Source organism: Microchirus variegatus (assembly GCF_963457635.1).
Source record: "Microchirus variegatus genome assembly, chromosome: 12".
NCBI classification, from domain to species: Eukaryota; Metazoa; Chordata; class Actinopteri; order Pleuronectiformes; family Soleidae; genus Microchirus; species Microchirus variegatus.
The window spans coordinates 15077765-15097850 of NC_139813.1; the positions used below are offsets into that span (position 1 = coordinate 15077765).

The window sequence follows — 20086 nt, forward strand, 5'->3', positions numbered from 1 at the left end:
AAAATCCTTTATTGCGACAAAAACACTTTTTGTTTTTAAGGCTAGGAAGTGGCAAAGGAAAGAGAAAAAGTAATGCAACATTTAAGGGATCTGCCGTAAAACACCAGCAATAACTGAATGACGTATCATCCCCCCCCCCCCCTGCCTCCTGCCTCTCTTGCCTGGCTACATTTCACCTTTCCTCCCTTCCTTGTTAACCTCCATCTGTTCTTCCTCCAGGTTACAGTCCAGGGTGGGAGGTCTGCAGTCTGCTTGGCCAGTGTGATGGATACGCAGACCTGGAGGCCCGGCAAGAGCTTTTAGCCTTTTCTCTCACCCACTGTCCCCCAGACAAAATCCATGGCCTCCTGGCTGCATCCAGTGACCTGCAAACTCAGGTTAGTCATTGATGTGCCCTTTGTGGATTAACAGAAAAGGGTGCTCGGTTGAAAAAAAAAAAAAAAGTCACAAGATGAACTGGAACTGATGGCTTACTGATGAATTACTGGATCAGGAAACACACTATAGGAAAAGCGAGAGGTTAGAGACACCAGTATAAAACAGGAAGTACTGCGTTATGAAGGAAATCAAGCAGATTAAACGCCAAAATATTGCACAGCTTTATAATACATTTTGTCCAAAATGTGGATTTTCATTTTAGTGCGACGACATAAATATCCATCATATCTATTTATAATTATATATCATAATTGAAACCATTTACTTTGTGTTCATGGCTGTTCTTTTATGTCCAATTTACCATGGAGCAAAATGACGTTTGCACAGTTTGATGAAGAGCTGATATAAGAAAGACTTGGACAATTAGGATTAATTTTTTTTAAAGGTGCCATATGTAAGAATGTGGCCAAAAATGGTTACTACAATCAAATTCAAAATACCAAGGTCTTTTAGGTTTCGTTTTCTGACGTTACTGGCAACCCGTGGTTGCTCGGCAGCTGAGACTCTACTGTCTGCAATGATTGGTAGACGGTGGTAGGTGTCGCCACATGCCAAAACATCATTTTAAAACATAAACATAAGCAGTCTGCAAAATATTTTTTTATTGCAAATATTTTGGCTGAACTGATGTTGTTGGTGAGTTCAGTTTGTTATATGAACATTATTCCTGAGTTTCTGTGACATATTAGGAGGGTTTTATGGCCAGTTGATTTAGATTTATTACATAATGCACCTTTAATTTTCATTCAAGGTGGCATTTAAAAGGTCTTAAAAAGTCTTAAATTTCACTTGCTGAGACCTGCAGATACCCTCTTAACAATGATACATTAACAGACAAGACAACAATAAGACAACATCCATAATTCTTATTAAATAAATAAAAAAAAGTCAGTTCAGACGGCTTTGAAATGGAAACATCTCTCAGTGCTCAAACTTGTAATTGCTCATATTCAGCAGCAACCTGTGGTTACAATTCACGGGTCAGGCTTTGTTGTAAACTGTCACGAGCTGATAAGGTTGAAATCCTTGTCCTCTTAAAAGACTGAAAACATTCATAATTCTCTCTCCGCTGACCTGCTGCGCGAAGTCCAGCACAAATCAAAATATCAAAATGTCCTCGGTAAATAAATCAGCGAGAACAAACAATAAAATGTTTCAAAAGAAAAAATAGCAAATCCTTTTTTTTTTTCTTTTGACTTCTCCCCTCCCTCCCTCTCTCTGTTTGGCTCCTGCAGGTGTTGTACCAGGCCGTTAACTATCAAATGGAGCCTGTTATTACAGAGAGTGGACGAGAGTCAGACGAGACGGATGCTGTGAAGGTTTGTGTGTTTTAGATTGTTTGTTTTCTGCATTAATGATGTTGTTGTTGTACACCTGCTCTTCCTCTCAGTGACTTCCCACTCTTGCGGTCAGGGCGTGTCTCCGTGCTTTTGTGTGTTTCCCTATTGCTCCATATTTGATGAGGTGTAAATCTAGTGTTAAGGTTGCTCTGCTCTCTTTGGTTTATTTATGCCTCCTCTTCTCCTCCCCTTCAGCACTGCCAGCTTTATGATGCCTTTAGAGGATGTTAATGTTTCATGACTTGCATTGCCTCCCCTTTGTGGGTGGATGGGTCCTCATTTGAAGCTGACTGCTGTCATTTTATTATTGTATTGATGTCCCTAATCCTCACTCGTATATATTTAAGCCCTCTAGATGTGTGTGTTTGTGTTTCTTTTTTGTATGTGTATTTTCTTTTACAAACCTCTTCAGTGTATGCACTGGTTTGGTGTTCCTTTCATCCCCTAACCCTCGCTCCCCTTCCAGATAAGGTATTGATGAAAGGCAGTAAACGATTTGGCTCCAGCCCACTGACCGTTTAAATGTGGTTTTAAAATGCTCTTTCTATTGTGCAGTAACCAACATACCATGGAAATTAGTGGCACCCTTTCAAAAACACTCCAATAATGCAATTTACGCTCCAGTGCACACCCTTTTGTTATTTTTTTTTGTTCATTTTGAGATAGCAAATGCAGTCTATTTGGGAAAGAAGTTCTTTTATTGGTCCTTTAGCCCCTTTTAGTTCCAAATGGGTGAACAGTATAAGCAAATATTGACTTTACTTCTATGTCCTGTTTTGCAATACAGGAATCATTCGACATTTGTAGTAAATTTGCCAGATGCCGGTTGCCAAGTTTTGCCATCGTTGAACAAAGAGCTGAGCTATCTCTTTCCACTTTTTTCCCGCCAAGAGCGAAGTTAAGCTTAATGCGTTTGACAAACGGATAAATTCTGAATTTGTGATATTGATCTGCGTGTCGAACTCTTCACCGGGAATTGTCTTTGAGAAACCAGCAATTACATTTTCAAGGTGTTTTTCGAGTCTGAAAGGAGATGCAAGTCTTTTTTTTTTGTTCCGCCTGAATTTTGTTGCTATTGTACGCGGCACACAAACAAGGCGACGTAAACAAAAAGTTGAGTGCTTTTTTGAAGTGCTCCTTTCAAGTCTCTAATAGAAACACAACGTGAATGAGTCCACACTGTGATCAAATCATTCCTCTGATGTTACTTTTCAATTGTAAAAAAAAAAAGGTGTGAGGAGGTTCCTCTTGCACTTTATGGAGACACAAAATAAAACTTTAATACTTCTGTGATGTCTGCTACTGCAGAGAGTGCACATTAACATATAGGGCTAACATAACGGTCGTATTTTTCCTCTGTCCTTTCCCCCCTGATGTCACCTGCTTGGCCGTAGGCCTCTGCTTCCACCGTGGGCTCCCCTGTGGGGACGGCGGGGGACCTGCTGCACAGGACTACAGCCAAGACCATGGAAGTGCTCACCACCACAGGCCTGACCACCAAGGCTGTGCTGACCGCAGTGAGCGACCACCGCTGGTGGAAAGATTCGCTCAACTACCTCCGGCCACTTCAAGTAAGAACACTTCCCGCTGCTGTGTTTGGGGGGGGAGGGAAGTGGGGAAGCTGAAGACATCAGGGGCAATAAATATACCTAACAAGGGACTAATTAAGTAACTTGTGGCTTTAAATGTCGGTGTTTGTTGTGTGTGGTTACGCATGATTATGATTAGTGTGCTGTAAAAGACTCAGTCCATTCCCTTTTAACTCCGGCAGACCCTGTGACATCACTGTGTCAGTGAAAGACAGTCCTGTGTCTGCCTGTGTGCCCCATTTCTCACCCACTCCTGCTTTATCCAAAAACAACCAATCAAGAGCTCGTCTTTTGCATAATTAACCGTGTTGCCCGCTGAATATTTCAATGCGTGCCAGTTGCCAGCGGGCTGAGCTGGTTCTGGCGGTCGCCAGGGCGAGAGATTAATGGCGTCTCTGGTCTCGACAGTTTTGTGTGTGGTGGTAGGAGGTGGAGGGGGTGGAGGGGGTGGAGGAGGGGGGGGTTGCTCGTAGTTACAGGTTTTTTTGAAGGAAAGTGTGTCAGCGGTGGGACAGAGAGAGATGACAGTGCTGTGGGCACGTTGTGAAAGTTTAATGATGTTTTGATGGCTCCTCAGGGTCGCGACGCAGGAGCCACGGCGCGGGAAGGAGCATGTGAGAACTCCAACCTGGAGCATCAAGGCTGTAGCCCCTTTTATCAGGAGCTTATGGAGGATCACTATGTAGACGTGGTGAGTGTTCAAGACTCAAGTGGCTCTATGGTCGTTATTGCTTTTCCTTTCACATTTTTTTTCTTTTCGTTGAAATCGTCTATCTTCTTAAATTACAGCGAAAATGTTTTAGTAGATTTATGACTTACGGCGTTCAGTTAGATTTCTTCTATCGCTTATACGTTTCTTGAGAATTAATATTGATTCGAGGGAGCGATTTTAACGCTTTTGCAATTTGCAAGAGTGCTTTTCAGAGAAAAGGCGGATTAAACTTAAGACTGATCGTATAATGGTTGGAAATGAGGAATAAAATGTGCACAGTCGAGGTAATGTATGTATTAGGCCGAGGTGGAGGTCGTAAAAAAAAAAAAAAATCTGACAAGGGGAGTTGTCGTGGGAAGTAGAAAAGAACAAAAGTAAGAAAAGTAGTAGTTTGACCTTTATGCCTAGAAAATGGTGGCCCTCGGGTTAAGACTGAGCTTTTTACTCAGACACAAATCATGTGGATCGCGAAAAGAGTGGACGCAAAGGGAAACAGAGAAGGTCGATACATCTCTTCTCATGACATTTTAATAGGCCCTCTCCAAATCCTGTCCTCTGCTCCGTCTTCAGTATTCATCCGTCTTACATCATCCACCGACCAATAACGGCTCCACTTGTCCGTCTGTCCATCAATGGCCGATCAATGGGATCGTTTTTTTTTTCCCTAAACAGTTTTCGATGAAGGAAGAGCGAGAGGAGGAAGCGACAAATCCAACAAGGCAGAAAGATGGATAGAGGGAGAGTAGTAAAGATAGAGCACGGAGATGTTGTGTTACGTGGAGGCCCGTGAGAACACCCGCTTCACCTCTGCAACACATGAAAAATGACTCGTCGTACAAGAGTCCTATAAAGGGATTATCAAAAGGTCTGATGTTGAAGAGCATTATTCGTCTCTGGAGTTCATTTGTTTACTCTCACCTCTCCGACTCCCTGGGAATTAAGACACTCGGTCACCTTAATCGCATCTATGCCCGTGTCATTTTCTGAAGCCCCCCCTCAGTATTACGTATATCCTCTTCTTTTTTTTTTTGTTTCTCGCAGAGTCAAGACGTGTACTCATCCTACAAAGACCTGCCTCAGGAAAACTTTGCAGAGGTTTTGCTGAGAACTGGCAAACTGGCTGAGGCCAAAACTGAAGGAACAACCCTGTTTCCTGCTACAGAGGGTAAGCACCGTGCTGTGTTATGCAACACTCACACATAAACACACACACACACACACAGCCTGATTTGAATCCCACGCTCATTAATCAAGACTGATTATAGAATCAGAAAATAATTATCACCATAGTATTTTTTTGTGAGTCCCCTTTCTTGCATTTTGAACCGTTTCCTTCATTCCTTCCCTCTATGCTTTTCCACACATGACTGATGTCAGAAAAGAATAGTGCTTCACATTATTATTGCCGAGGCACTCGTGAGACTGTGGCGTGATAGAAATGAAACCGATCTCGTGCCGCGGAACAGACGGACCATATTGTCTGCCATCTGTGGCTCCGTATTATTCTCCGTGCTTTCCATTTGTAGTGCGATTGCACGCGCTTAACGCCGCTTTTTGTCATTGTTGTGAACATCTTCGAAGACCGATCATCTCGTGGGAATTGGTTTCAGTGTGAGCAACGGTGCTTGCTCGGAGGATATATGATTCTTCTGAATATGAACCCCCCCCCCCAGACTGTTATAATACACTGTATATTCACCGAGCACTTTAATAGGAACACCTGTACGCGGGCTTTTGCATGCATTTATTCATCCAATTATGTGGAGTAAGTGCAGTGCATAAAATCCTGCAGCAAAAGTTAATGTGCACAACAAACATAAAAATGTCATCTCTCGTAGTTTGACCGTGATATGGTCAGCTGGGTTGTGTGTTTTATGACATTTTCTGTCTCCTGGAACTTTTCAAACAGCAACACGTGGAGCTCGGTCTTTGAAGAGACGTCATTTTGTACTTGTTACATTTCAATTTACAGTGAATTTCAGTGTTCACAAGATCTGATCAATCCACTCAATTTGGGATGTGGTTGAACGGGAGATCCGCAGCGGATAGATATTCAGAAATGATGTGATGTCGTCCTGTCAACAAGGAGCAGAATATATGAAAGTCTCCGGTCTTTTTGTTGGAATGAAACGGCCTGAGGCTGTTTTTGAGAGCAAAGCGATTAACTACCCTGGACTAGTATGATGTTTCTCATAAATGTAAATGAGTGTAGTTTGAATATTTTGTGCACTTCCATTAATTATCCAACCTCCTCTTTAACAGAAGTGTTTGAGAAAAAGTGAGTGCAAATTATTTAACTTGAACGATTTTTCGGGGCTTTATCTTCGTGGAGATGCGGTATTGACGGAATGCATGATCCTCTCTCCTCTCTCCAGACTAGGGGACAACGTGGGACGAATTGCCTCACACTGATTAATTAATGTATCCCCACGTATCCCCCCAGCAACAGTAAATAATGACACGTCACCGCTGCCATACCAGAGAGAGATAACATCAAGTCAGAACGCCTGGGCCACGTTGCGTGATGGATCACAGCAGCTCGCTAGAATCAATGCCACGACAAATACAAACAGTGCGTTTGTGCACGGGGACATGTTTGAGTACATGGACACTGAAGAACGCAAGGCAATGCACTTTGACCCTGCAGTACACTAAATCTGATCATTCTCGTAGCTGTCTTTCAAATGGTCTTGTCTTAAAAGTCACCTTCCCTTTGGAGCTGCCGCGGTGTGCAACGTGTCGAGAAAGAGGCGACATTTGCGTCGAATAACAACTTTCGATTAACTGCTCCCTGTATCAGCACCACCGAAGGTGGCATGTCCTTAAAAAAACAGACTAGGAGATGGCCTTTAGAAAAAAAAAAAAAAAAGTATTTATAGATTTTTCAACCTGTCCCAGATAAGGTGGATGTAATTAATGATGACACAAGTGGAAAGTAACTCGATGGGATTGAAGCCGAGTAAAGTGCGACGGCGAGGACTTGTCCGGACGCCCAGACACGCGTTTGAACGTGGTCTGATTTTCAGCTCGGTGATCTTTGGCGGGTACAGCGCACAGGGCACTTGTAAGGGCGGCGAGCTGGCCCGTGCATCTCGAGATGATCGGTCTGTCGTATGACAGACGTGGTGTCATTGGAGCTTCCCTGATCGGTCGCGCCAGAGGGCGTTTCCCATAGTGAGATACCGAGGGAGGTTTGAAAGAGAACCATGTGTGTCTTCATTCCGTAATGTGACTATTTAGGTTCCCACAACATGAGTAATACCTGGGACACACATTCTTGTACTTGCTGCGTACTGAGGACCGAGTTAAAGTTCTGGCAAAGTAAGGACCAGCATTTCCACTTTATAAATCAACACAATTACAAATATCTACTTCATGAATGACATCTATAAATAACTACTGGGTGCAGTGCCATAACATGTCTGCAGGTGGAGCCCCAGAGCAAAAAGTGTGTGAAACACCAGCGCTGGAAAAACTGTTTTTTGTACCGAATTGAGGACCTCTGTTAAAAACAGAGAATAGCATGTTTACAACCTAAGGAAGTGATTTCAATGAAAACAAAGTGAGGACCGGCCAAGATGTCCTCACCTCGTACAAATGACCTCACTTTGTTGGTTAAGAAGCCCTCACTGGTCCTCATTATGCCGCAAGTACAAGAACGAACACACACTCAACCTTAACATGGTGTCTCTTCATCATTTTCTCTGTCCTCTCTCTCACACACAAGCTAAAAATTACAAAAATACCAAATGCTTTTAAGTCAGGGTTATCTATTCTATGTGTGTGTGTGTGCGTGCGTGTGTGTGTGTTTACCCCTCAGGTAATTCTTGTCCCGATGGTATCAGTAGCTTTAGAGAGGCGTGTAATCAGCTCATTCTAAGGTGTAGCTCATTGAAACCCGGGAGGTAAGAGCGAACGGGAGGGAGGGGGACGTAGCTGAGAAAAAAAGGAGGGTGGGCCTCTCTGTTTAAGAGAGCTGTTCCAGCTCTTTAAACTGGTGCATCAATGCACCCCTGCACACACACACACACACGGGCACACATTTGAATCTTCAAACTGTCTAGTGTCAGGCATTGGCTTGTGTGTGCACGCACTTGTGCATATTAGTGTGCGTTTTGTTCTGCACTGTAGATGTCTTTCCCTTTGGCCCTGGCTTGTGTCTCTCTCTCTCTCTGTCCCCCAGTGTCCATGCTCTACTTTTCTCTGTCTGTTCTATTTTGTCTCAGTCTCTTATCACCAACACAGGCTTTGTTCTCCTCAGGTCAGAGACTACAAAGTGATTCTGTCTCTGCCTCTACTTCTCTCTCCTCTCCTCTCTCCCACTGCTTTCTTAGCGAGTTAGTGAGTGATTAACGTTGGGAGTCTTGTGTTTACAGTGTGTGCGTTTGTCCAGTAAATCTACGGTTCCGTAGTTTCGGCGGATTGAGAAAGTGTTATTTTTGGTTTGTGCGAGTGTGAGTTTGCATCTGCGTCTTTGACAGATAGAAGTTCATCCCTGCGTCCAAAAGTTTTGTCTAGACCCAAAATCCCATCTGCTCGAAACAGACTTTCGGCCCATTTCCATACTGTCAATAATTCCACTATCTTCCCACAATGCAGTGCACAAAAAAAACAGAGCTCACAGCTGTAGAAGATTAAACTAATTGCAGATGATGGGAACACAGCTTGAGAAGATGTTTGAATGTGTGGTGTAGCTGGCAGTGGAATTTCCATTTGATTTTCCGTTTGCATAATTTTCTGTTTGCACGCATTGATGAAGTGCATTAATTTCCTCTTTGTTAAATGCAAACGTGTATTTGACGTCAGTAAATATTTAGTTTTGGGGGAAAAAACTATTCCAACTTTGGATCCATCAGCACTGTTTTGGTGCTTTTCAGCAAGTGAAGGCATTTGTTGGAACAAACAAAGGCAGCGACTAATGATTATTCTCTCTAACAAGTAAATTACTGCTTTTCCTCTAAAATAACCCACTGATTGTAATATGTTTTTAAAGGTTAGCAACAAGTGAAACAGGCTAATCATGAGTAACCAGTGTGCTACTGAAATTGCTTTAATGTGTTTAATTGTCCATTCGTCACTGTCAAAGAAAAGAAGAAAACAAAAACAAGTGAATTGGTGAATCAATTTGAAATCAGAATTTCCATATTCCCTGTGCGCACGATGCACTCAACCAGATCACGGATTCAAATGGACAGACAAATCAAAACTCACATAATTAGCGATTCCTAAAATTAAGAACTCCTCTCGTCTCGTCATTGCCGTTGAGAGATGTACTGTACATGAGCTAATTTGGCATTCATGGGACACGACTTTAAAGTGCACTCAGATGAATTTGGGACTCATCTGGAGAGCACTTATTAGAAGTGGACATGTTCTTACTCTTTGAATAATAAATGTGCAGGAAACCATGAGCGCAAACACACATTGAACCAAACCACTTTTGGAGTGGCCTCCATTGGAGGGTCGCCGGGGTTGCTGTGCTTATCTCAGCTGACATAGGTGCGATAGGAGGGGTACAGCCTGTTCGTCAGTCCATTGCAGGGCCACATAGAGAGACAAACAACCATTCACTCACACTCTCACAGCTACGCTCAATTTACAGTGACCAATTCACCTAATCCCCAAATCTGCATGCTTGAAAGAACATGCAAACTCGCATAACACGCATAAATGCCCTTGCTCCAACCGGTGCTTGAACCCGGGTCTTCTTGCTGCAAAGGCAAGATTGCTAACCCTTTACTAAGACAACTTCGCCAAAATGTTTTCGGCCTGTTCGCTTGTATCAGGGATCCAGCACATGAAGCAAATTTTGGAAACCAGCCTTTTCTACTGTGTATATCGGGACCATGTTTATTGTGATGTGAAACATGACTGAATTTGTTACTTGCTTCAGAGTTGGTAGTGGCGTAGCTACATCCGCGTTCTCTTGTGTGGTCCGCTCTGCAACACACTGCTGCCATTCCTGTACGTGGTTTTTCTGGAGGTGTTGAAATAAGTTAGTAGTGCTGTGGTATTTAACTGCCATGGACCTAAGACAGACTTTACAATACAGAGTATTTTGCTTTTGCGACCAAATCCAGTGCCAAAATTGGGTAGTACCGTAAATACCCTAGTTAAAGTGATTTTCATGTTTCAACATGCCCTGTGATGGACTGTCAGCTGAGATAGGCACAGCACCCCCTGCGACCCTCCGGTGGAGAATAGTGGTAGATAATGGATGGATGGATGTTTCAACATTGTCCCAACTAAATAATTGCGATTTAAAAACGATTAATACTGGCCTAGTTTACAAATACACAAACAATAGTCCAGGGAGAAGATGGACAGAATCCTTTGAACTGGGAGGGGATGGATATGCATCTTAACATTATCTCCCCCTACTTGTCTTCTCGTCTCCCTCTTATTCTACCTTCCCTCTCTATTTCTGGCCTGCAGAGAGGTTTATTTTGACAGCCATTGTTGTCTGAAATCAACAAACATGGAATGAGAGTCATTGGAGAGGAGGGGGAGGGATGTTGTTTATCCTCAGTGCTTTAGTTAAAGTCTTTTTTCTTCCCCTTCTTTCTCTCTCTCTCTCTCTCTCTCCATCCTTTCCAGTTTTGCTGCAGTTGGCCAATGATGCATTTCCCAGGGACATGATGCTGTCTCTGTCCTACTTACTGGCCCTGCCTCAGGTAGGTGGACACATACACACACACATGGCTGAGTGAATACATATCTTACTATATATTGTGTATACTGTTGTTGCTTGATCAGCTGCTCTGGTATACATTTTTTTATATTTTCAGTGAGTCAAAATAAAGGTTCAGCTTTGAGGTCACAGTTGCATGATTCCTTGACTTCAGTCAACATTCGCACATGGCTGCTTCATATCCACTTATGTCCATGAAAATGAAAAGGCATGACACATAGAAACTCACTCTTAACAGCAGTGGATTGTGTTCAATCATTATAACAAAACGACAAAAACATGACAGCACCTTTTATCATAATATATGTCTCTAAAATACCCTAATGCTAACATCTCTTCTCTTGTTTTTTCGTATGTGTTTGTGCATACATGCAGGTGTTGGATGCCAACAGATGTTTCGAGAAACAGTGTCACTCCGCCTTGTCGCTCCAGCTGGCAGCTTACTACTATTCCCTGCAGATCTACTCCCACCTCAAGCCCTGCTTCAGAGACAAGAACCACACTCTCTACCAGGTTAGCATGGACGACCAGTTTTGTGTGTGAATGCTGCTTTATTAGTTTTCAATTATTTATTTACAGTCGTGTTGTCTTGGTCATAACTACACTTCCTGCATAGTGCATACTGTGATATATAGTTTGTAGAAAGTATGCAAGTTACATACTTTTGGTTTCAAATAATAGTCTCATGCTATTTTATTGCGATGATGCCAAGGAATACGATTCAGCCAGTGTCTGAGTGTTGGCAGGAAAACATAACGTCAACCACACCAGTGGAAAGCTCTGTCATCTCGGATCACAACTAACCAGACAAGACAACGGGCTAATTATTTGTCAGAAGATGGCGAAGAAGTTGTCACTAGTTCAGTTAATTCGTAAATTTTTAATGAGGCGGTAAACGTTTCCGTCCACTGCTGTAAATGAACATTGGGGGGAGTTCACATACTGTACACTACCGTAATTTCCGGACCATAATCCACTACTTTATTCACACGCTTTGAATCCTGCGGCCTATATAACGATGCGGCTATTCTATAGATTTTTACGGGCTAACGGCCTTCAGGGGGCGCTCTTGCGCTTCCTGCTAGAGCGCCCTAGCAGGAGACATACGCTGTGGAAGAGATAATGTGACGAAGAAGACACTAGTTTGATTGTTTTTAAGTCAAAAGCAATCGATTTGGCTGTCGAAGAGGGAAATAGAGCTGCTGCACACACGCTTGACCTCAATGAATCGATGGTGAGACGTAAGCGTGAAGAACTGACACAACGCAAAAAGACGACAAAAGCTTTTAGAGGTAATAACAGCAGATGATACGATAATTAAAATGTTACAACGTGGAAACCTGTGGTGTCTTATGTGCGCTCAAAAGTTTGAGATGTTTAGCTTTTGAATTCAATTTCAGAATGCACCTAAAATGCACTATAACCTTTAGCGATGATCTTAAGATAACCTTCTCTAAACGTTTGAATGCACATGTCCAATTGTTCAGTGTTTCAGTACTTATTGAACAACATGCTGTTCTCGAACAAGGCGTTTAACCGCAAAACAACTGTCTGATGTGAACCACTAAAAGTTCTGGTTCAATGACAATTTGTATTCAACTAGTCGTCTTCATCATGATGGTCAAAATGTTGACATCATGAGACCAAGACAACACTTTAAAATTGATCAAGTTCTTGAGACGAAGAGATTTTTTGTTGTGGTTTTGCCACCACTGTTGTTAGCTCTTGTTTGTGATAAAGAAATTACCATTTCATCCTTTTAATGAAATGCCCTGCTTTCATGGTAGAATATTACCGTTGCATGAACTTCATACACTCTTAGAAAGAAGGGTTCCAAAAGGGTCCTTCTACAAGGGCTGAGGTTCTACCTGGAACCATTTGCCTCTGAAAAAACCTTTTCAAAGGGAAAGGGTTTTTCAAGGGTTCTTGGTAACACTAATGGTTCCAGTAAGAACCATTTTGATCCAGAGAACCCTTTAAAACCCCTTTCCTGAATAAAGAGTTCTAAAAGGGCTCTTGGTGGAATCTTCATAAAACCTGGAGCCAAAAAGGGTTCTCCTATGAGAACAAGCCAAAAAGCTTTACATGGTTCTACTTAGCAATTTAATTTCTAAGAGTGTAGGGATGCTCTTGTCGAATAACTTCCCTAACTTCTTGTGAGTAGTGTATATAAGCAAACGCCTGTGTCATCGGCATAAATAAAGAGCACCAATAGTTGTTCATATATGGTTAGGTTCTGTTGCCACTTTAGTGCATTATTGTAGTGATATTAGCTTCTTTAACTAAGTGGAAAGCTCCTCTCACCTGCTGTATCTGCTCTACAAAGAAATGTTAGCTACATCTACTACATTTCCTCAGATCAGATGTGAGGAACAGTCTAAACTTTTTGGTTTTATCTCGTATATTACATTTTTGTAAAAGGTTCTTTAAAAGGTTTTTGATATACCTAATTAAAATACATTTTAGGGCGTTTTGTGTTAATTGTCATAAAGAAAAGAAAACTAGACAACTAGAGGGAGAAAGGAGTGGATGAGTGAGAAAAGGACAGAGGAGGAAAGTGAAGGCAGGTATGCTGGGGCGTTATGAGTGGAGAATAAAGAGAAGAAATGGCTCTGACCTTTCCTTGAGTGTACTGTGGCTCCGCTAGATTTTACTCCAGGTGGAAGTAGGGCTGGTAAAATGTCAAAATAAAAGAATGGAAGAGGGATAGAGGTCAGCAGAAGAAGTGGATAAGTGCGTCCCAGCTGACGGTCAAGGTCAGTTTTATGCACAGCCCTGTGTAGATGTGCAGTTGTACTTAACACACTCACACACAGATGCACTCACTCAACCCATCACTGTGACACATTGCACCATAATGGCAGTAATCTGTCCTCCGGTCCATCAACTTAAAATATATACAGTCTTTCTTCCTCTGCTCTTCAATTTGACAATTCTACCTTCATTTTTTAGCAGATTTCTCCTCTTTTTTTTTTTATCTGAAATATCCTTTAACTTTTTCTTTTTTTTTCTTTCTAAGTGTGCTCCCCTGGGATGAGTGCTTGTTATCATTGTGTTCCAGGTCTTGCCTTCGCCCAGGCTCTTAATGATGACTTAGTGGCAACTTTTACTCTAACACTGATAGAAGCACAGGGAGGAAGAAAACCTTTCAACCCTGAATTTCTTCTTCTCTCCTTCACGCTTTACCCTGGCCTTTTCCCCCCCTCAGTTGAGTTTAAGGAATTGCTTTGTTGGCGCGCGCAATTCTCTTTCTAAGTGTCTTGCATGAGACTTCTTCCTGTCCACGTTTCGCCGCTCTTTCTTTCATCACTCTTCACTCCGTATACACTCTGTTTATAGCCTTTTTCCCCCCTCTCTCTTGTCAAATCTCTGGCCTCTCAATCCACAACCCTATCTCGACGCTGCACGCTTCATACGTTTCTCATGCGCTTCCTGCAACTCCGTCGTTTCCTCTTATCTTTTAAGGGCGCACATTGTACAGCTTTTGATGTTTAATTTCAGATATGTAAGAAGAAATGTGTTGCCTGTGCTGCCTTTGCATCACAAAAATGAGTTGAGCTGCGGGAAAGAAAAAAAAAATACATGTCACTCACCCTAACATGTCTATAGTAAATATATATTAACAGTATGAGCATGTTGCTGTGTTAATAAATGCAGACTAACGTGTTGTCATGTGACAGTGGGTGGTGTGTGTGTGTAGTGTCAAACTGTCACGGTGCATTTCCTGCTCTCCACTTGAGTTGGAGTAACGCCGTGTCTCGAAAACTCTCGTCCTCCTTCCGTTCTCTTGTCACTATCACATAATTTCTCATACCCGAACAGTAACAAACCAAACACTCAAGCCCCGCAGAAGTCATTCAGTTGTAAATAGGAACAGAACTCTCTGAGGGTTTTTTTTTACGCGAGGTGTTGATGTGTTTTCAAAGCTTCAATCGACAAGCTCCTTTCTCACATTTCTGCTCATGCGAAGGTTTTTTCGAAAGCGGCGATGCTTCGGAAAGAGATTATTGAAACTTGCGATGAAAGGAACAACTAATTGTCTTTCGCCGAGGAGGTTGTTTTCAGCTGTCTGTTTCTGTGGGTGTACGTTACGGCTCAAAGACATAATGATTAGGTTTGGTGGTGATGCAGCTCTAGATCCAGGTGTATTTTTTTGAAAACAAATCGTTAATCTTGCAAGATAGGGGAGTCGTGGAGAGATTTGTCAAAGTGGGAAAATGAGGAGCGTTGGCAGAGATTGTTTCTGGATATGCAGTATATTGTTTTCAACCCTGTTGCACAGTATAAGCTATGATCTAAAATGCATAACACCCAAAGGAAACCCACATATGCAAGCTCCATGCAGAAAGGCCCTCGTTTTGTTGCGAGGCAAGAGTGCTAGCCACTACCCCCGCCTTGTGGACCCCACATGAGTGGTACAGTATGCAGTTTTCTCATTAGCCCAGGACATCTGAAGTTGATGGAACATTTAAAGCGGACCTAGAACGGAAGTTCTAGGTCCACGGAAGTGTTTTTTTGGTGTGTATCTGCGCCATTACCTCGTTTATGAAGCCCTGAAGGTTTCCAAACAAACAGTTCAGCCACTGCTGAGAACGCTGTGTTGTACTGTAATCTCGAGCTCAGTGAGATTCCTGAAAAAAACCCGGTATGGTTACGTAAACAGCATTTCTCCTGAACAGCGGATCCTCCTGGTCCGGGCACTAGTCCGGGCACATCCGGTTGCGTACATTGTACCGTAGGAGAAGAAGAACGTCCGTTGTGGAGGTGTTTCACTTGGAAATGTGTCATCTGACTCTGGGTTGTAAAGGGGCTGCGGGATTATTTTTAAACGATGTTAAAACAATGTTTTGATAATGAGTAGCAGTGCATCCACCAGTTCCAAAGGGTGGAGCTGTGCTTCTGAGAGCTGGTGTGAGGGATTATGTCACTTCCAGGTATTGGCCAATCACTGTCGTTGACTGGCCAATCACAACACAGTCTGTCTTCTGGGGGTGAGATTTCAGTCTGAAACAGCGCGGCTGACGAGAGCTTCGGTGAGAAGAGATCGGCTCGTTTCCAGCAATTAGGAGGTTTTTGACCATAAAAACAAGTTAATGTATGTAAGTAGACCTCCATAACTCCACATATCTGCGATACGACCACTCTATGGGAGCTTTGAGGAAACAATTACTCCATAACCTATTTAAAATGCAAGGCTCGGCAAACACTCTTAGGATAACAGGAAATACTACTTTGACATCTTCTCATTTGTTATCTGCACTAAAGAGTAACTCAAAGACAATAACATGCAGCTGCTTAAATGCACTATTTAGCACATCAGCTTTGATTATTGATTTATTGGCGCTGTCGTGATTCCAGTGGAGACATTTGCCCTCTGGATTTGACCTGTCCAGTCGTGAATATTAAGCAGCAGTGGTTAGCCACAGCACAGCACAGGGACACTTTTGAGGCCTGTGTTGTGGCTAAGGGTAGTCACATACCCAGTACCCAGAGGTGCTTTAGCTTCTGCTAAATCCATATAATCCCACATGTCAGTCAAGCACTTAAAATGAAGCAAAAGGGAAAAGAACTGAGTCGAGCTCAACACCAAATATGTTTTCTTTCTTGTGATATAAGGACAGTAAAAACTCGGTCATCATGCGTCTGTATATGCTTGAGCATTTCAATCAAGGCAATCGTTTTGTTTCCATTCCAAATTTAAATCACTCCTTTTTTTTTCAACTGGAGTGCTATTTATCTATCTATCTCGCGTAACTCGGCAAAGAGGCCCTTGAAGATTCTGTTTCTCGCTATTGACTTTCAAGGTCTTTAACTGTTACTTTCCCATTCGATTACACCTCCCAGGCGTGACAGATCAGCATCAGGCTCAGTGACACAGAGGCTGGGTTTCCATTATTCCCCCAAGGCAAAATGAGTCGATTTCCACTGCTTGCACTGGAAGTTTTCATTATACTGGCGAAAGTGCCGGTTTGTGAAATAGAGGCTCTCTTTACCATAATTGGTACCTTTGGTGGTGTTTACACAAGACTGCGCATTAGCCTGCATTGATGTAAGTGCATTTATGTGTTAGCACTGTTCACCCGTGCTCGTCATCGTTTTAATGTGTGAGATTTGCCCTCGATTTTTCGCGTTTGCACGTGCACGTGCGTGCTTTTGCCATAATTGTAGATGTGAACGAGCAGCCGCTCCGTGGCAATGTGCTGAGGACAGAGATTGAGATTATGCACTCAACCGTTTATCTTTGCCTGAAATGGAGTATCGATCCCTCTCACCAGTGATACACACGCGCACAAAAAAACACAAGCGCGTTTAAAGTACTTCACAGAGCAAGAGTTTATCAGGCAGGAATACTGCTTAGTTCTCTGGATCTTTATTATAAATATATACTCACTGGTTGATTGTGCCTCTCATAGCAATGTTATAATGACCATACAGTATAATTATAATTCAATCACTTTATTGGAACGTGTATGCAGTTTTTCAAAATAAAAATATATTTCAATAAATGAACTGCTTCCATTTAGTTTGAGATGAATATTTAGTGTGACCTACCCTTACAATAGTGCAACCCTGGCTCTCTTATAACTGGAGTGGATCTCTAATTAAGGTTGTCAGTAAGAGCTATGTTTGTCCTAATACTTCATTCTGGAAAAAATATCTGCTGTAAATAAAGTCCACGTTTATAGAAGACGTGCTTGAAAATTACATACACAACATTGTATGGGTTCAGCTATTCAGTCAATAAAATAAAATAAAACATTTAATACAACATTTTTGGTCAAAGTCCTCCTTAAGTAGCACAGATAAAAGTGTTTTCCCTAGTAGCAGTAAAACACTTAATGAAAACAGCACTTTGCTTGCATGTTGTGACATTTTGAAAATGGCTGTGCTCGCCACTGGTGCTCTTCAATTCATGACTACAACAGGATTTAAGCTGCCAGGTGCAGGAAGTGACCTCGCAAGTGCCGGACCACTGAGTTTGTTCACCGCCGCTGAATTGAACGGAAATAATGAGTTGGACTGAAAGACTTCCACATCACAGAGAAGCACGGCATCCAGTGGCTTTATCTCCCTTCTTTTTGTACAAATTGTGCACTTGTACAAATTGCACTCTTGTACCACAATCATTGGCTGTCTATATTCTACCCATGGGAGCACTGAGAAGTAAAGCAGCCGCAGAAAGGGGCCCCTATTAGGCAAATATGCATTCTAAATGCACCGTGGCGGTCGAATGTTTGAGACCGAGTCGTCTCGAACCCTTTGACTGTGCCTAGTTACACTTGTTTGTATGTTTACAGTCTTCTCAGCAGGCTCGTATCTTGCGTGTGGATCGGTCTCCTTCATGGTGTATCATGACCCTCGCTGCAGCCAAGCCTGTTTATGGAGTAATTATTCCTTGAAAATTGGTGCCCAATCCCCCCCCTCCCTCATTGGGTTCCTCCTAATTATGTGCACATACTGTATACACCATTTGATGAATTAGTGTTAATGAGGCCACTGACTGTAAAACGAAGTGTTAGGCAGGACATAAACACAGGCCATTAAGATCATTAGTAGCTTAATCTGTAGCAAGGGAAGGCATGGCTCTTCCTCCGTAACCTCTATGTGATCTTTGCCATGTAAATAGGTGGAACCTTTTAAAACGGCAGGACAGGTTTGTGTATGTGTGTGTGTGTGTGTGTGTGTGCAATGTTTTAATAACTTGCTAAATATTCCATTAAGAATTTAGCAGACTTTAAACCAAAACAACCTCCGGGGGGCATATAACAACACATTAAAACTAATTTTGGGTTTTACACTCTTGCTGTAAAAAAAATTATCAATGTAGGTGTAGGGGCCAAAAACTCAGTCACAAATTAGATTTTTTTTATTCCATGCGTGGAATATCTATACAGATATTCAAGTTTCTCAGAGATTGGTTTAAAAAATAATTATTATTTTCCAGATTTGTATTATTCGATTGCAGCCAACATTACTGTACATTTTCTCCTGTCAAGTCAAGATACTCTGCAATAACGTTTTACGCAGACATCCATTGCTGAAGGTCCTCTGACATTCCTTCTATTGTTCACAGTCTTGGTTCTTGGTGAAATGTGAATGGATTGACATTCATGATTGCCTCTGAGTAGTTTGTAGCCACATATGATGATGCATGACATTTCTTTAAGTGCCATCATCAGCTCCACTGCTGTCTTTTCTCTTCATCCTCAGCTTCTGTATAGTAAATGTCAACATGCTATCATAAAGAAGTGAGATGGTTAGAATCATATTATATACATACATATACATTATATACATATATGTATACATATTTATGAATATATGTATATGTATACATATATATTTATGAATATACAGTATGTATGAATGTGTATATATATGTATGTATATATATATATATATATGTATATGTATATATGTATGTGTGTATATATATGTATGTATATGTATGTATGTATGTATATGTATGTATGTATATATATGTATGTATGTATATATATATGTATATATGTATGTGTATATATGTTTATATATATGTGTATGTATATATGTATATATGTATATATGTGTATGTATATATGTATATATGTATATGTATATATGTATGTATATATATATATATATGTATGTGTATATATGTATATATATACGTATATGTGTATATATATATATATATATGTATGAATATGTGTATATATATATATATATATATATATGTTATACCCTACGACTTGTTTTAGTTTACATTAACCACAAATAAGTATATATTTTTTTTTTTCAAACTACTACTGTACTGTACTGTATGACATGTTAATTGTAACTAGGGATTTTAATTTTTCAATAATTTCATTATTATTATTCTTTTTTTGAACATTATAAACTACAGTGCATGAGAGCTAATGAAAATAATGCATAGTTCATAGCATGTGGAGCTGCAAGGAGCAGCTAATGAGATGCATTCAAAGACCCAAGTTAATGCTCTCCCTTCTGTGGAATCTGCAGAAGATGCATTCAAGAAACACATTCAGTTTTATCAAACACTGACCAAATGCTTGCTGCTACTGGCGCCACCTCCTCACGGTAATGGATGCATCACAATTTAGGCGTTCTTTGAGGTAGAAAGATGTTTGATCATTGATGAAAGATGTTTTAGTTTTGCGTCTTTTTAATAAATAGTCGCATTGACTTATCTACGTTCTGTAATCAAAAGAATGATAAAATATTTGAGTTTTTGTGCATATAATAGTTACTTTACATGGTTGTAAAACGTTGTACTTTGTGTTAAGATTCATTTACACTAGTATACTGACTTACA

At 41.3% G+C, this 20086-nt stretch overlaps 1 protein-coding gene across 1 annotated transcript in view; it reads left to right on the forward strand.

Annotated features, from left to right (window-relative positions):
* Window positions 1-20086, forward strand: part of nbas (NBAS subunit of NRZ tethering complex) — a gene marked incomplete at both ends in the record, with an annotated part of 168559 nt that overhangs the window by 76640 nt on the left and 71833 nt on the right. Inside the window, 7 exons of the mRNA XM_083898862.1 lie at window positions 220-377; window positions 1674-1757; window positions 3173-3349; window positions 3945-4058; window positions 5121-5244; window positions 10677-10753; window positions 11146-11283. Of these exons, the coding sequence (XP_083754988.1) occupies window positions 220-377; window positions 1674-1757; window positions 3173-3349; window positions 3945-4058; window positions 5121-5244; window positions 10677-10753; window positions 11146-11283 (872 nt within the window). The remainder of the gene's footprint in view (window positions 1-219; window positions 378-1673; window positions 1758-3172; window positions 3350-3944; window positions 4059-5120; window positions 5245-10676; window positions 10754-11145; window positions 11284-20086) is intronic.